Source organism: Pempheris klunzingeri, chromosome 12 (assembly GCF_042242105.1).
Source record: "Pempheris klunzingeri isolate RE-2024b chromosome 12, fPemKlu1.hap1, whole genome shotgun sequence".
Lineage (NCBI taxonomy): Eukaryota > Metazoa > Chordata > Actinopteri > Acropomatiformes > Pempheridae > Pempheris > Pempheris klunzingeri.
In genome coordinates this window covers 16,851,370-16,864,155 of record NC_092023.1, presented here as the reverse complement: position 1 = coordinate 16,864,155, position 12,786 = coordinate 16,851,370, and the positions used below count along the sequence as shown (strand labels likewise).

Below are 12,786 nucleotides of genomic sequence, written 5' to 3'. Positions count from 1 at the left end.
CAGATGGGGGAATACACAGTGGGATGTAATATTCATCACAACAGTCAACACTGAGCATCGGTCTGCTTGGGAGTCAGTTTATACATTATTATGACAACAAAAAGAAAGAAAAAGAAAGCAGGCAGACATGGTAATGTCGTTCAGACCAAACTACAGAAGGGGGAATAAATGTGATCTAAGTGTGGTTGAGTATGGCAGAACCCGATTATTAAGACAAACTGCGGCTTTTTTGACATGCAAAACGATTTTTTAAACCGACAAGCGCCATGTGTGCAATTCAAAGAGGAAAGTATTTGTCTCTCACTGTTGACAACCATACAGATTTTTTCTGAGATGGGGTCCTATTGGCCACAGCAGAGGGGGGCAGAAGGGGGCTGCCTCACTATATGTTAATTTCCTCAACTCCTCTGTACTGTGTATATTGCAGGTCTCTGCCACCTCCTTTTCACATCAAGCAGGCTGAGAACAAAAAATGGTTGCCATGGTTGATGAGAGCTTAAAGAATTAAAGATATGTCCAGAGTGAGACATTTTACATGTGAAAAACAAACCTGCTCGTGCTCTCGTGTGGACAACCTATGAAGGTACTGTTTCTAAATGGCATTTCTGTCCTGCATTTTCTTAGTGCGTACCATTATGTACGCAAATACCATGACATCTGTGAACTGATTGGATCAAATCAACTGATACAGTATATTGAACGGCTCAAACATTTATATTCAGTAAGAATAGTAGTTTATCACCCTGGGTGGAAGAGTTTTAGTGAACAAAAACCAGTTTCAGTGGCTTTTTCTTCCTGACTGGCAAAAAATTCTGCATGACCCAGAGAACGTCTGCGGTTCTTTAGGGAAACATTCACATCAACAGAATTTAAGAGATATTGAATTCTGGTGCAAAGTATCAGCTTCCAGCCACAAATATCAGGTGTCCAGTGGTCAGATTTTCAGCTGTCTGCATACAGAAACACATCTCAGTCTCATATCCACAGGGAAGCTCTGTTCCAGAGTGTTTAGTCAAGAAAACCTCTAAATCATGGGAACTGGTTCATTTTCATTGATACCAAAGCCATTATTGACTCTGTTTATTGGTCAGATTCTTTATCGACCCCTGATCAATTCTCTGTGTGGAAAAAGTAGGCCAACAAGTTTCCAGCTTCAACCAACTGCTTCATTACCTCCGAGTCTGTCTGACCACCATGTCTGCCTAATAACCAACCCAGTCTCACAGAAGTGTGTGAAATAGTCAGGACTTTTCATCACTTTTTTCGTGTCCCTCAGCATGATTTTGAAACTAATGAATGTCTATGGGATTACCTTTTCGTGCCCACAGACTGTACTGTTATTTCTCATTTTATGCTGCTACATTACTCAATATTTAATCACAGGAGTTTAGCCCTGTTTTCATCTCTTTATTTTCTGTCCACATCAGTTTGCAGCGGTGCAGAGGGTCTGCTCCTTCATGCAGAATCTGAAGATCAAGTTCACTACGAAAATTGAACAAATTAAACCTGTTTACATTCATATTGGAGAAACGGGTAAAAATTCTTTAAAGATTCTGTGATTATTTTCTGATTTGAATCAGCGCAGATGATAACAAGGCCACTGTACACCAATGTACTACACCGATGTATGTAGACTGTTAAAAATAATCCTGTAAGAACCCAAAACTTAAAAAACTGCATGTTGTTTGGTTCTGAGTAAAAATTTCTAAACACACACAAAAACACACAAACACACTCGATGGGTGATCAGTCAGCGGAGGATAAGGTGTGGTTTTACCAAAAGACCACTCTGATAACAGTGTCCTGTGACCTTTGACCCCTGACCCCAGGTCAACAAGGGGAAGTTGGGCAGATGTGTATATGTGTGCGCTCCCAGGTCCCTGTACATTTATTCAAGTCCTGTACTTAAGTACTAATTTGAGGTGCTTGTCATTTACTTTAGGATTTCCATCTTATGCAGGTTCATATTTCTTTTCTGCCACATCTCAGAGGTAAATATTGTACTTTTTACTCCAGTACATTTGTCTGACTTCTTTAATTACTTCATGTCCAGTGAAAACCATTTATCTCCACGTGTGTTGATTATGAATGTTTGAGATAAACTGAAGGATGACGTGTTCCTTTATGGGCTGACAAAATTAATTTCCTTCTTCAGCTAAATAAACTGTTAGAAAACATTCTCATGTCACAGAGCTGAAAACAAGTTTTTCTGATGGAAAGTTGACTTTTTAGAGCTATGTGGTTCTGATCATGGACACAAGGCATCAGTACTGTTGCTATGATTAAAGGTCTAAAGGTCAAAATAATGGTGTATAAGCTCAATCTCTACAGCATCTACAGCAGTAAACTGCAACATACACATGAATGTAGTAGTAGTATTACTCCAGAAACATCAGATATAACAGGCAACATTGCTATTCTGTTGTTCTTTTATTGTAAATATATCTTAAATAAATAAATAATAAATGAAATAATAATAAAGATCTATTCTATTCTAAACACTGACAGGGAACATTTTACTGCAACATGAGTGCTTTTACTGCTTTTACAAATGTACTTGTAGTGGAGTACTTTTACTCAGTAAAGGATCTCAAAGATTAATGAAACTGATCTTACAGCTGTTTCTGAGAAGCTTGATCAATGAGCTAATCTGTGTGCCCTCAGGCTCCGGCCCCATGACTGACCCTGTGACCTCATGTTCGCCACACTGACCGGGGGTAACCTTTGACCTCAGAGGATGGCCATATGTGCACACACACCTGGACACACAGATTTACACTGTAAGCAGTGACAGCCAGGATGGGCACCTTCGCTGTCGTCAGGAGTGTGTGTCTGTGTGTGCGTGTGTGCACGTGCGTGTGTGTTGAGTCAGTGTAAGAGGATCCTTCCTGTTCCTACCTCTGACAGAAATTTGCTGATGAAGGAAAGAGAGAGGAGACAGAGGCTGATAAACAGAGAGAGAGGGGGATGAGAGGAGGAGATAAGCAGAGATAAAGAAGAAGGAAGTGATGTACAGGTTTTCTTACCTTCGACTCAGATCCGCCACATGTTCCTGGAGCCAACTGCTGCTGGCCGCTGGAGAAACAGACAGATGATGATTTCAGATCAGCAATTCAACAACAATGACCTAAACATCCTCCCCAGTCTTTCTCCAACCTCTCAGTGTGATTACATAGGTTAATCCTGCCTGCTTCCTGCAGTTCTCTCACTTCCTAAATGCTTCATAAACCACCTTTACCTCAGAGAGCTCACTTTCGGTGCATCCAAAGCGCATCTGACATGAACTGAGGAACAGAAACATCTTTCTAGTTCAGTGCTGCATGAAAAATTAAGACAGGCAGCAGCTTCATTCCACAGCTGACTTAATCATATCCTATAGCTTTAAGCGTCATCTGGAAGGCCACAATTTTACATCAAACTCACAAGCTGCAGCATTAAAGGATAACTTTGGTATTTTTAAACCTGGGCACCATTCTTGCATATTATTAGTTTCAAATGAATGCTTGGTACAAAAAGCCAGAGCATGCAAATAGGCTACAATGGCTGCTCTCTTCAAAACCACCAGGCTCCATCGACAAAAACAGTAATTTTACTTTGTATAACACAAACAAACTAACTGATGGAGGCAGCATTAAACCAACAACCCCCATGTTCCACGAGATAAAAGTACAGTTTTGTCAATGGAGTCTGGTGTCTTTGAAGAGAGTGATATAACGGCTGTTTGTGGTTAAACCAAAAGGATCTTACAGATCTGTCTCTGTAGGGATCATTTCCATAATGCTGTCAGACACTTAAAATAACAATCCGAGCCTGTCAGTGGAAAAAACTAATACTTTTAGTGGACATGCTTCTACTACTGATCAGGTGCAGTGGCCCCAAAGGATTACATTGCAGTCATTACAGGCTGTTGATTGGCGATCCACTGGACCACATTTAGAGCCCTGGTTTAAAAATAACAAAATTGTCCTTTAAATTACTAACAACTCTTAATATGCGAGAGCAGGCTCCATTTTTGCACTTATTTTTGGACCCAAACTCTGATTAAACTCTTTAAACAGAGTGGAGTGGGGAGCAGTCACCCTCCCCGTCATGATGAGGGATAAAAATACTTTTGGGGGCGAGCAGATCGCCCACTCATCTTTAAAAATAGATAAGCGCTCTCGCTCTGCTGCGCCGTCCCACCTTTAATGTTTGACGACACTGCAAGGCCCGAAGGCTCAGCGTCGGGTCAAAGGCCTTTCACATCCCATCCTGCTCAGATCTGAGTGTGTGTGTGTGTGTGTGTGTATGTGGGGGAGGGGGGGTTTGTTTGTTTTGCTAGCAGGGTGAGTCAGTCTAAACAAACATTTTAATGGAGTGACTTATTTATGATCTGTGTGTATGAGGATGGTGTACAATGTTTCTGTGTGTGTGTGTGTGTGTGTGTGTGTGTGTGTGTTGGCATGTCTCTCTGCTCGCCCGGCCCTCTGGCACACTACATTACCACTGTCTGGAACATGGTTGCGTAATGCACTTTTAGTCTCGCTCTGTCAGTGTGCGTGCATTTGTGTGTGTGTGTGTGTGTGTAATGAGTGAGAGATATTGTGTGTTTTGGCAAAGTTAAGTGCCTGTGTGTGTTAATGTGTGTGTAGTTTCATCCCCCTCCCATCCCAAAATGTCAGATGTTAAGTGATGTTGAGACTGCTCCGAACGCAAGAGCAGACAGCTGACACACACACACACACACATAGGCACACACACACACACAGGCACACACACAGGCACACACACACACACACACACACACACACACACACACACACACACACACACACACACACACACACACACACACACACACACTGACCTCATTCATCAGTAGATTGTTTATACAGATAGTGAGTCAGCCGGAGAGGAGAGGAGAGGAGAGGAGAGGAGAGGAGAGGAGAGGAGAGGAGAGGAGAGGAGAGGAGAGGAGAGAAGAGGAGAGGAGAGGAGAGGAGAGGAGGAAAGGGGAAGAGAATCAGAGAGGAGAGACAAAGAGGGGGATGAATATAAAGGGGAGAAACAACTGAAATGGGGAAAGGAGAAAAGGGGGGAGAGAAACGAAGCAGAGTGGCAAGGATGGGGGAGGAGGCAATGAGGGAAATGAGAGAGGGGGAAGAAATTGGGAAGAGAAATGGACAGAGGACGAGAGGAGGGTGAGGACAGGGGAAGAGGAAATTTCACATCTGTCACTCTTCTCATTTCCTTCCTTCGTTCTAACCATCGTCTCCTCACCTTCTAGACTTAATTCCATCTTTTCATTGTGACAATTCATTTCATTTTGTAGACAGAAGTGATTGGAAGGAGGACAAAACAAAAAAGGAAGGAGGAAGATGGATTGACAAAAGGGGAGGAAGGGAAAAAGGAAAACTTAGAGCCAAAGAAGTATGAAAGATGAAGGAGGATTTCGTTTTAAACGTCTCTCCCAACGCCTGCCTGGCTCAGAGAAATCTGTGTGTGTTTGTGTGTGTCTATGAAGTAGGTGTCTGTGTGCATGTCCACTTGCATGTTTCTCTTTAAGTGTGCACACAATATACGATCGTCTGCAAGTAAGTGTGTGTGGGTTATATGATGGAGGCTGCAGCCTGTGTGTGTGTGTGTTCTAGTCTGTCTGTATTAGCAGCAGACCAAGCCTGAGTAAGGTTAATATGTCCCGGGGTCGACACTGACCTGGTCTGCCCTCCCAGCCTGCATCTGTGTGTGCAACTCTGTGTGTGTGACCTATAACTTGTGTGTCTCCACTGTCTTACATATTGTATTTCCTCAAATAAAACCCAATAGTCAAACAACAGCTGGGTCTCAATTAATTGGTGTGGCCTGGTGGACAAATTAAGGCTGGTCCCAGATGCACGTGGTTAATACTCTGGAACAGTCTTAGTTTGGTTAGGCAGCAAACTAAGTTATCAGAATTAGGAAATGATGATAGCTTGGGTTGAAATAAGAGTGTTAGTCAAGTAGGTAAACTTTCGCTTTTGGTTTCCCACAGGACACAATCCCAAGTCTCCTGAGAGACAGTCCGGAGTTTGACAAATTAATGCCTGCTTCAAATAAAGGCCTAGTACTCTCTGCAGCTGAGGGAAATAAAAGCCCATATTTGAGGAGATACAGTATTGCATGGTGTGTGTTTTAGTGTTTACGTGTGAAGTTGTGTTCATGCCGGTATATATAGAATTTTAGAATTACATCTTATCCTCTTTGAGTTTGGGAAAGCAGTCAAGGAAACTGTCCTATTTTTTTTTTTTTAGCATTTTCAGCATCCATCCATACATGCTGAGGTCGATACTGATTCATTATCCGATTCATCATCTAATTCATATGGTCTGTTTACCAAACTGTGGTTCAGGTTTTCCCATACAGACGCACAATTAATGACAAGAAGTTTCATCTCGGTTTACTTACACATACTTGTCTGCTTGACTTTAAAAATGACTTGGAACTGGTGCTAAGACATGCATGTAGGTTTGAAGACACCAAATGAGGAAGGAAACTGGTCATTATGGTCAGAGATTTGGTTAATGTCTCTCCTGAAGAGATGATGGAGCATTATGTTCACTATTCCTGCATTTGAATCCCTCAACATTGGACACGAACTGCAGCACCACCAACGTCATCTCCTTTTGACTTTAGTAAATGTTGTGAAAAAGGGAAGAGATACTATCCCAAAGATTATACTCTGTCTTTTTAAATTTGAAAGTAAACTGGAGAGAATGCTGCCTTTCCTCAGTTAACAACTTATTTATTTTTCATTTTGGTTCAATTAATCAGCTCCAGGACACGGTGATGGGCATTTTTTTTTGCATTTTCTGATAGCTGTAGATTAAATGATTAATCAAAAGCAGCCAGTAGTCTATGTGATTATGCAGAACACATGTGTGGCTGGTCTACTGCTGCCCCGATTGGTTGCACACAAATACTGTGTTGGATCTGAACTAACCCTTTAAAACATCAGAGTCACAGAATAAATGGTGGATGTCGGCTGAGGCGATCTATTGGACTCTATTGGACCAATTCTAAAACTTTTTCTGCCTACCAGTCATGTAGACAGCAAAATATGGACAATAGCAGCAAAATACTGGACTTCCCCTTTAAATCCAGTTTATATGCAATGTTGCATGTGAACTCATGTCTCATATATCCTGTAACACTGTGCTGCAAAAAAAAACACCCCAAAAATAATCACTTGGAAATAATTTGAAAAACATATATTGTCATATCTTAAGACCATAGAACTGTGTTTGGTTTTATAACTTACTGATTTCTGCAATTAGGAAGGGACTAACCTCTGATCCCACCACTGCCATTTGTGATTTATCTACTGACAAAACAGTGAGCCAGCATTTCATTTTACTTCAGTAATCCCCCAAAATATAACAAAAGCCAAATTGTCCTTGTTCCCCAGTGAGGGCGAGGATTACCAAACCTCAACTGCCCAGAGGAGGAACCCAAAAGACACTAAAATCCCTAAATCCACCCTGCTTCTTTAAAACCACTGTTTAAAACACTGCGGAGAGTGTCTGAAGTGAAGCTGCACGTAGCATCACCACTACAGCAAAGAGCACACAATGGGATGAACTGGTTTAACTGGGAGGGAGCGGTGTTGACTGTACCTTCAGAGACGTAGGTGAACGGTTTGTTCCTGACAGACATCAGAGTCAACAGGTTGAAGAAGAGAGCGACGAATGTCCCGACCAACAGACGACCACTGCAGAGACACAGAGAGTGTGGCTGCGTTAATATGCCGCTTTAAACAAAAGAGACATATTTAACAGTGTTAACGGGGCTGTTGGACCAAATGTGAATATACGCTGTACATGTGACATCGTGTGGAGATGCTGTGAGGGCAGTGCATTGTGGGACAGACTCAAAAGACATTCTGAGAAAAAAACATTTATCTGTTTAAAAAAAGAAAACACACAGACAAAAAAAACAGCCTTATTTACATTGTAATATACACACAGTGGCCACTTTATTAGGTACACCTGTACAATCTAATGCCACCCAATACAACTATGCAATGTGTATGCAAAAAGTAAGGACAAACAATAAGAAACACCTCTCATAATAATCTAATAATAATAACAGTCCTGAACAACACCATCACTAAATATGACCTTATTAATATACACTGAATTTATTTTAGATATTCCCGACAATGTCATCAAAAACTCTATAATAAAAAACTATAATCTTTGTTAAGGTAGAAATTATGGCTGCGTTATTGTATTGAATTGCAATAGACTGTACAGGTGTACTTAATAAAGTGGTCACTGAGTGTAGGCAAGGCAAGTTTCTTTGTACAGCACATTTCAATAAAAAGAAATTTCAATTCGCTTGATATAAAAGATAAAAAAAGTATTGTGACAGTGTACAAAAGAAACAGTTTATGAAAGGACATTTAAAAAAACCAACAAACAACCGAAGCAATAGAAAATAACTCAAAGTTGAAATAGAACTTGAGAGGTATGAAATTACAGGAATAAGTTCTATCGCAGTGAAGGAAATGAATAAATTAATGAATGTACTGAGAGGTAGAGACAAACACGAACGTCTTCCGCTTTAATTTAAAAGAGCTACAACCTCCAGATATGTGGTGCATAAAAACTGAACGCTGCCTCTGCAGACATAGTTTGTCCCAGACCATCGGAGAGGTCCGGATAGCATATTCATAGCAACCAAAGTGTCGAGCTCTGTTTCTCTACCAGATATTGCTGGTGGTTCATGCCAGGGGCAATTTTAGAGATAAATGCATGTATATTTTGATTTCACTGTTTTCCTATATCAACATTCCTAAAAAACTTCCTACATTAGAAAAGGTAGTCAGCGTGTGTATTACATTCCTCAAGACACACTGCACTGATTGAAACTGAAGTTTATCCGTTGTTTATCTGGAAGTGAGTCCAGACTAGAGCTGAGCCAAGTAATGGATTAATCGATCGTCAGGAAATTAATTAGCAGCTATTGTCGAATAATCATTAGATTTACTTCTCAAGCAGAAATTTCAATGAGAGGATTTGTTGCTTTTCTTCATTTAGTATCATTATAAATTGAACATCTTTGGGTTTTGGACTGCTGATCGAACAAAGAAAGAACATCAGGAGATGTCACCTTCAGCTCTGGGAAACTGAGAGACAAAATGTACTTTTTAAAGACATTAAAAAGTGCATTTTGCATAATATGGGACCTTTACAAAGAGTTGAGATTTAAAGTTATAATGCACTGCTGATATAAGAATATGCACTAGTTATTCAATAAAAAACTGATGATGAAAAAGACCTTTTCTAATTCCTGTCAAATGTTGAGACAAACCATTCCCCATTTTTGCATTTAAAATAGTTTCAGGATACAAAAAATGTATTATAAAAGTTATTTATTACTCTTAAATAAACCTAATAGAGATATACAAATAATACAGACCCCCAAACCACAGTCTAAAGCAAGCACAAAGCACAAACACACAACTGCACTCTTCAATACACTAATCACATGGGACAATCCATTTAAGAGCCTAAAAACTGGTCCAAACAATCAGCGGGAGGCGATGGGCTGTTCAACGGTGAGCCACAATAACTGGATGATGACCCCCCTCCCCTCGCCCCCAAACCCCCACCTCCCTCTAAGAACAGATTAAAGAGAGAGAAAGAGAGAGAGAATGTATGTGTCTGTCTCTCTACCAAGCAGACACCTGTCCCTCCGGTTAGCAGCCATCTCTCATGCCGTCCAATCACATCCACTCACACAAAAAAGAGGGGGGGGGGGGCAAAGGGGGTAATCTCGTCACAGGAGACAGGTTTAAGTCTCGCTGTGTTTTAGGTTATAAAAGCCGCCACTAATCTGTTTTATTATGGAGAGATGATGGAAAGAGAGAGACAGAGAGAGAGAGAGACAGAGAGAGAGAGACAGGGAGGTAACTACAGATGACCAGAGAAGGTGATCTGCCCAAACTACCTGGGTGTGCTGGGCGAGAGAGGTAAAATAAGCAATGAAAGAGAGAAAAAGAGAGAGACAAACTTTGTAACTCATCATAACTGATAGAAATGATGGATAAAATTGTAAAAAATAAGAGTTGTGATAAAGCAGAAATATCCTCTAAGGCAACAACAAAGAACAAACATTCGTAAAAGTGTTTCCTGCAGTGTGAAACTGAGGGATGACACACACTTGACACATTTGACAAACACAACTTATTCACCAGTGCATTTAGATGATTTCAATAGAGCTGCAATGATTAGTTGATCGACTGAAGACTAATTGGCAGCTACATGGATAATCGACTCAGCGTTTAAGACCTTTTCAAGCTAAAACTATGAAAACTTGATTGTCAAGCGTAAAAATTTTACAGCTTATCTTGGTTTTTCATTATAATAAATTGTATATTTGGGGTTCCAGACTATTTGTCGGACAAACCGAGATATTTGATAAGGTCATCTTGGGCTGTAGGATATTGTGATGAACATTTCTCAGTGTTTCCTACATCACAAGCTAAAAGTTCCACGTGTCCTGTAAAGTGAGGCCTCAAGTTCAGGTGTGGTTGGTAAGACGCAGAAGGTATGAGGTGATGTACACAGTTATTGTTATTCATATATGACTTATGACTTAGAGATGAGGACCAAAAAATATTTTTTGAGCTTTTTTTGACTGATGTAGATTAGGTTGTGTTTTAGCTTTAGTTACGGTGAAGGTTATTTTGAAAAAAAAAAAGGGGTGGATGTAACGACTTTAAGGAGCACTTGAAACTTTTCTGCAAAGTATGTGGCTTCCATGAATGACTTTCTGGCAATTGTTTTGTTGTTTTTCCTGTGTCAGAGCTGATGTTTGCCTGGGGCGAGTGTTCAACACAGTCTGCATGTGTTTAATTACCTCAGCTGGTGTGGACACATATTCGCTCTGTCAGTAGGCAAAATTAACAATGAACAGGTTGCTGTCACTCACTCTCATTATTTGACTCAGACTCTCTGACTATATACTTCTGTTTGCTGGTCTGTCTGGCTGTTTGTCTGACCCAAATGTTTGGGATGTTCTGTACCGACAACAGCTGGCACTGCGTCTGTGTGTGTGACTGAGTGTTTTTACAGAGAGAGACACACAGGAGTATATCATGTTGTGTCTGTTTATTTCAAAATGTGATAAGGGAATTTGTGTGTTTGTGTGTGTGGAGGGGTAATACTTACGTGTGGACCTCAGGCTGCTCCATGAAGCGCTCCACACTGACAAAACAGAAACAAACACAGTCAACAACACAGGCCGGGTGGGACTACTCCGACCGTGTGTATGTGTGTGTGTGTGAGTGTGTGAGTGTGTGAGTGAGTGAGAGAGAGAGTGAGCGAGAGACAGAGTGATCGAGACAAATGAAATGAATGAAAGGAGACAAGGAGCGAACAGAGAGAGAAAACAGGAAATACATTAACGAACACAGACACATACACGCACTCCAACATCACACATGCACAAGCGTGAAAAAGCAAAATGGCGCGTGCACACGCTCTCTCTCACGCACACTCACACACAGACAGAAAGACAGACAGTCCCGTCTGTCTCCTCCTCCTGTGCTGCTGCCCTACTGAGCCATTCATGGCATGCAATGTACTGTATAGGCAACCTTTCTGCTGTGTGTGTGTGTGTGTGTGCATGCACACTGTCTCACTCATGCAGGGAAATGGCAAAACAAAGACAATAGCACAAAGAGGGAGAAAAATGTTCACTGCTGGACTCTGGCCTCAGTTCTCTGCAGGGTTCACCAAGTAGAATTAGTGACTTTTCTTGAACTTTTTATTTCACTTTTAATTCCACATAAAAATGCACTTTAATCCCATTTTATGGGACTCACAATTACATTTTCTGCAAAGGAGCAATAAATCTTAACTGATATTTGTTTTATATTTTTGTCAGTGCTTCCAAGCAGTAGTAGCCTATAATTAAAAAAATGTAATTAAGCAAACGTTAATTTAGGTAAAGTTAAAGTCTTAAGTTTTAGTTTAATTTAAGCATAACTACAGTACACTTCTTGCAACAAAGAACAGCGTAATCCATAAAAAATGCCTTAATATATATTCAAATGATGAACACTAACTGTGTTTAAATCCTCTTCCATGGTTATGTTAGTTTCACCAATCAATTCAACTAAGAGTCTGAAGCATCAGTACACTTGAAAATACCTTGAATTCCCATTTTAAAACAATGATTCAAACATTGATCTGATCCATGTTTGATGATTTTAACCTTGCCTGCCATCCAATCAGAGGGAAGTATTTTCTCTTACCAAGATATGAAAATAAACAGATTGAGAGTCATTTTGACTGATAGTTCCTAAAGTGCACACACACAAACACATTAATGCACATAAAGTGTTAGCAGGCAGCATGCCAGCTACTTGACCTGCATTTGTGTTAGTGTGTGTGTCTGTAGCATGTATTGCTCTGAATCTGTTTACACACTCACATAACTCTGCTTCCTTCTGGGGACACAATACAAGTCCCCATAATGACTTGGTTTAAGGTTCAGGTTAAGTCTCCAGGAAATGGATGGAAGTCAATGTAATGTCTTGAGGAATGATGGAAACATGACTGCGTGTGTGTTGTTATGCGTGTGTGTGTTGTTATTCTGGAAATGTACCCCTCCCTTCCCTGAGAACTGACCGCAAGACAACCCCATGCTGGGCGCCTGGAGGTGTGTGTATGTGTATTGTGTGTATGTGCCCGTCACAATGACAGACACAAGCAGGCAGTGACATTCCCACAGCCCTAAAAAATTGTAGTTCACACCACT

The 12,786-nt window shown here is 40.7% G+C and overlaps 1 protein-coding gene across 1 annotated transcript in view; it reads right to left on the bottom strand.

The window, feature by feature from the left end:
* slc30a6 (solute carrier family 30 member 6) overlaps positions 1-12,786 on the bottom strand; it is a 67,647-nt gene that overhangs the window by 15,821 nt on the left and 39,040 nt on the right. The window contains exons 8-10 of the mRNA XM_070841562.1: positions 11,193-11,228; positions 7,632-7,726; positions 3,027-3,075 (exon numbers count right to left, since the gene is read on the bottom strand). Of these exons, the coding sequence (XP_070697663.1) occupies positions 3,027-3,075; positions 7,632-7,726; positions 11,193-11,228 (180 nt within the window). The remainder of the gene's footprint in view (positions 1-3,026; positions 3,076-7,631; positions 7,727-11,192; positions 11,229-12,786) is intronic.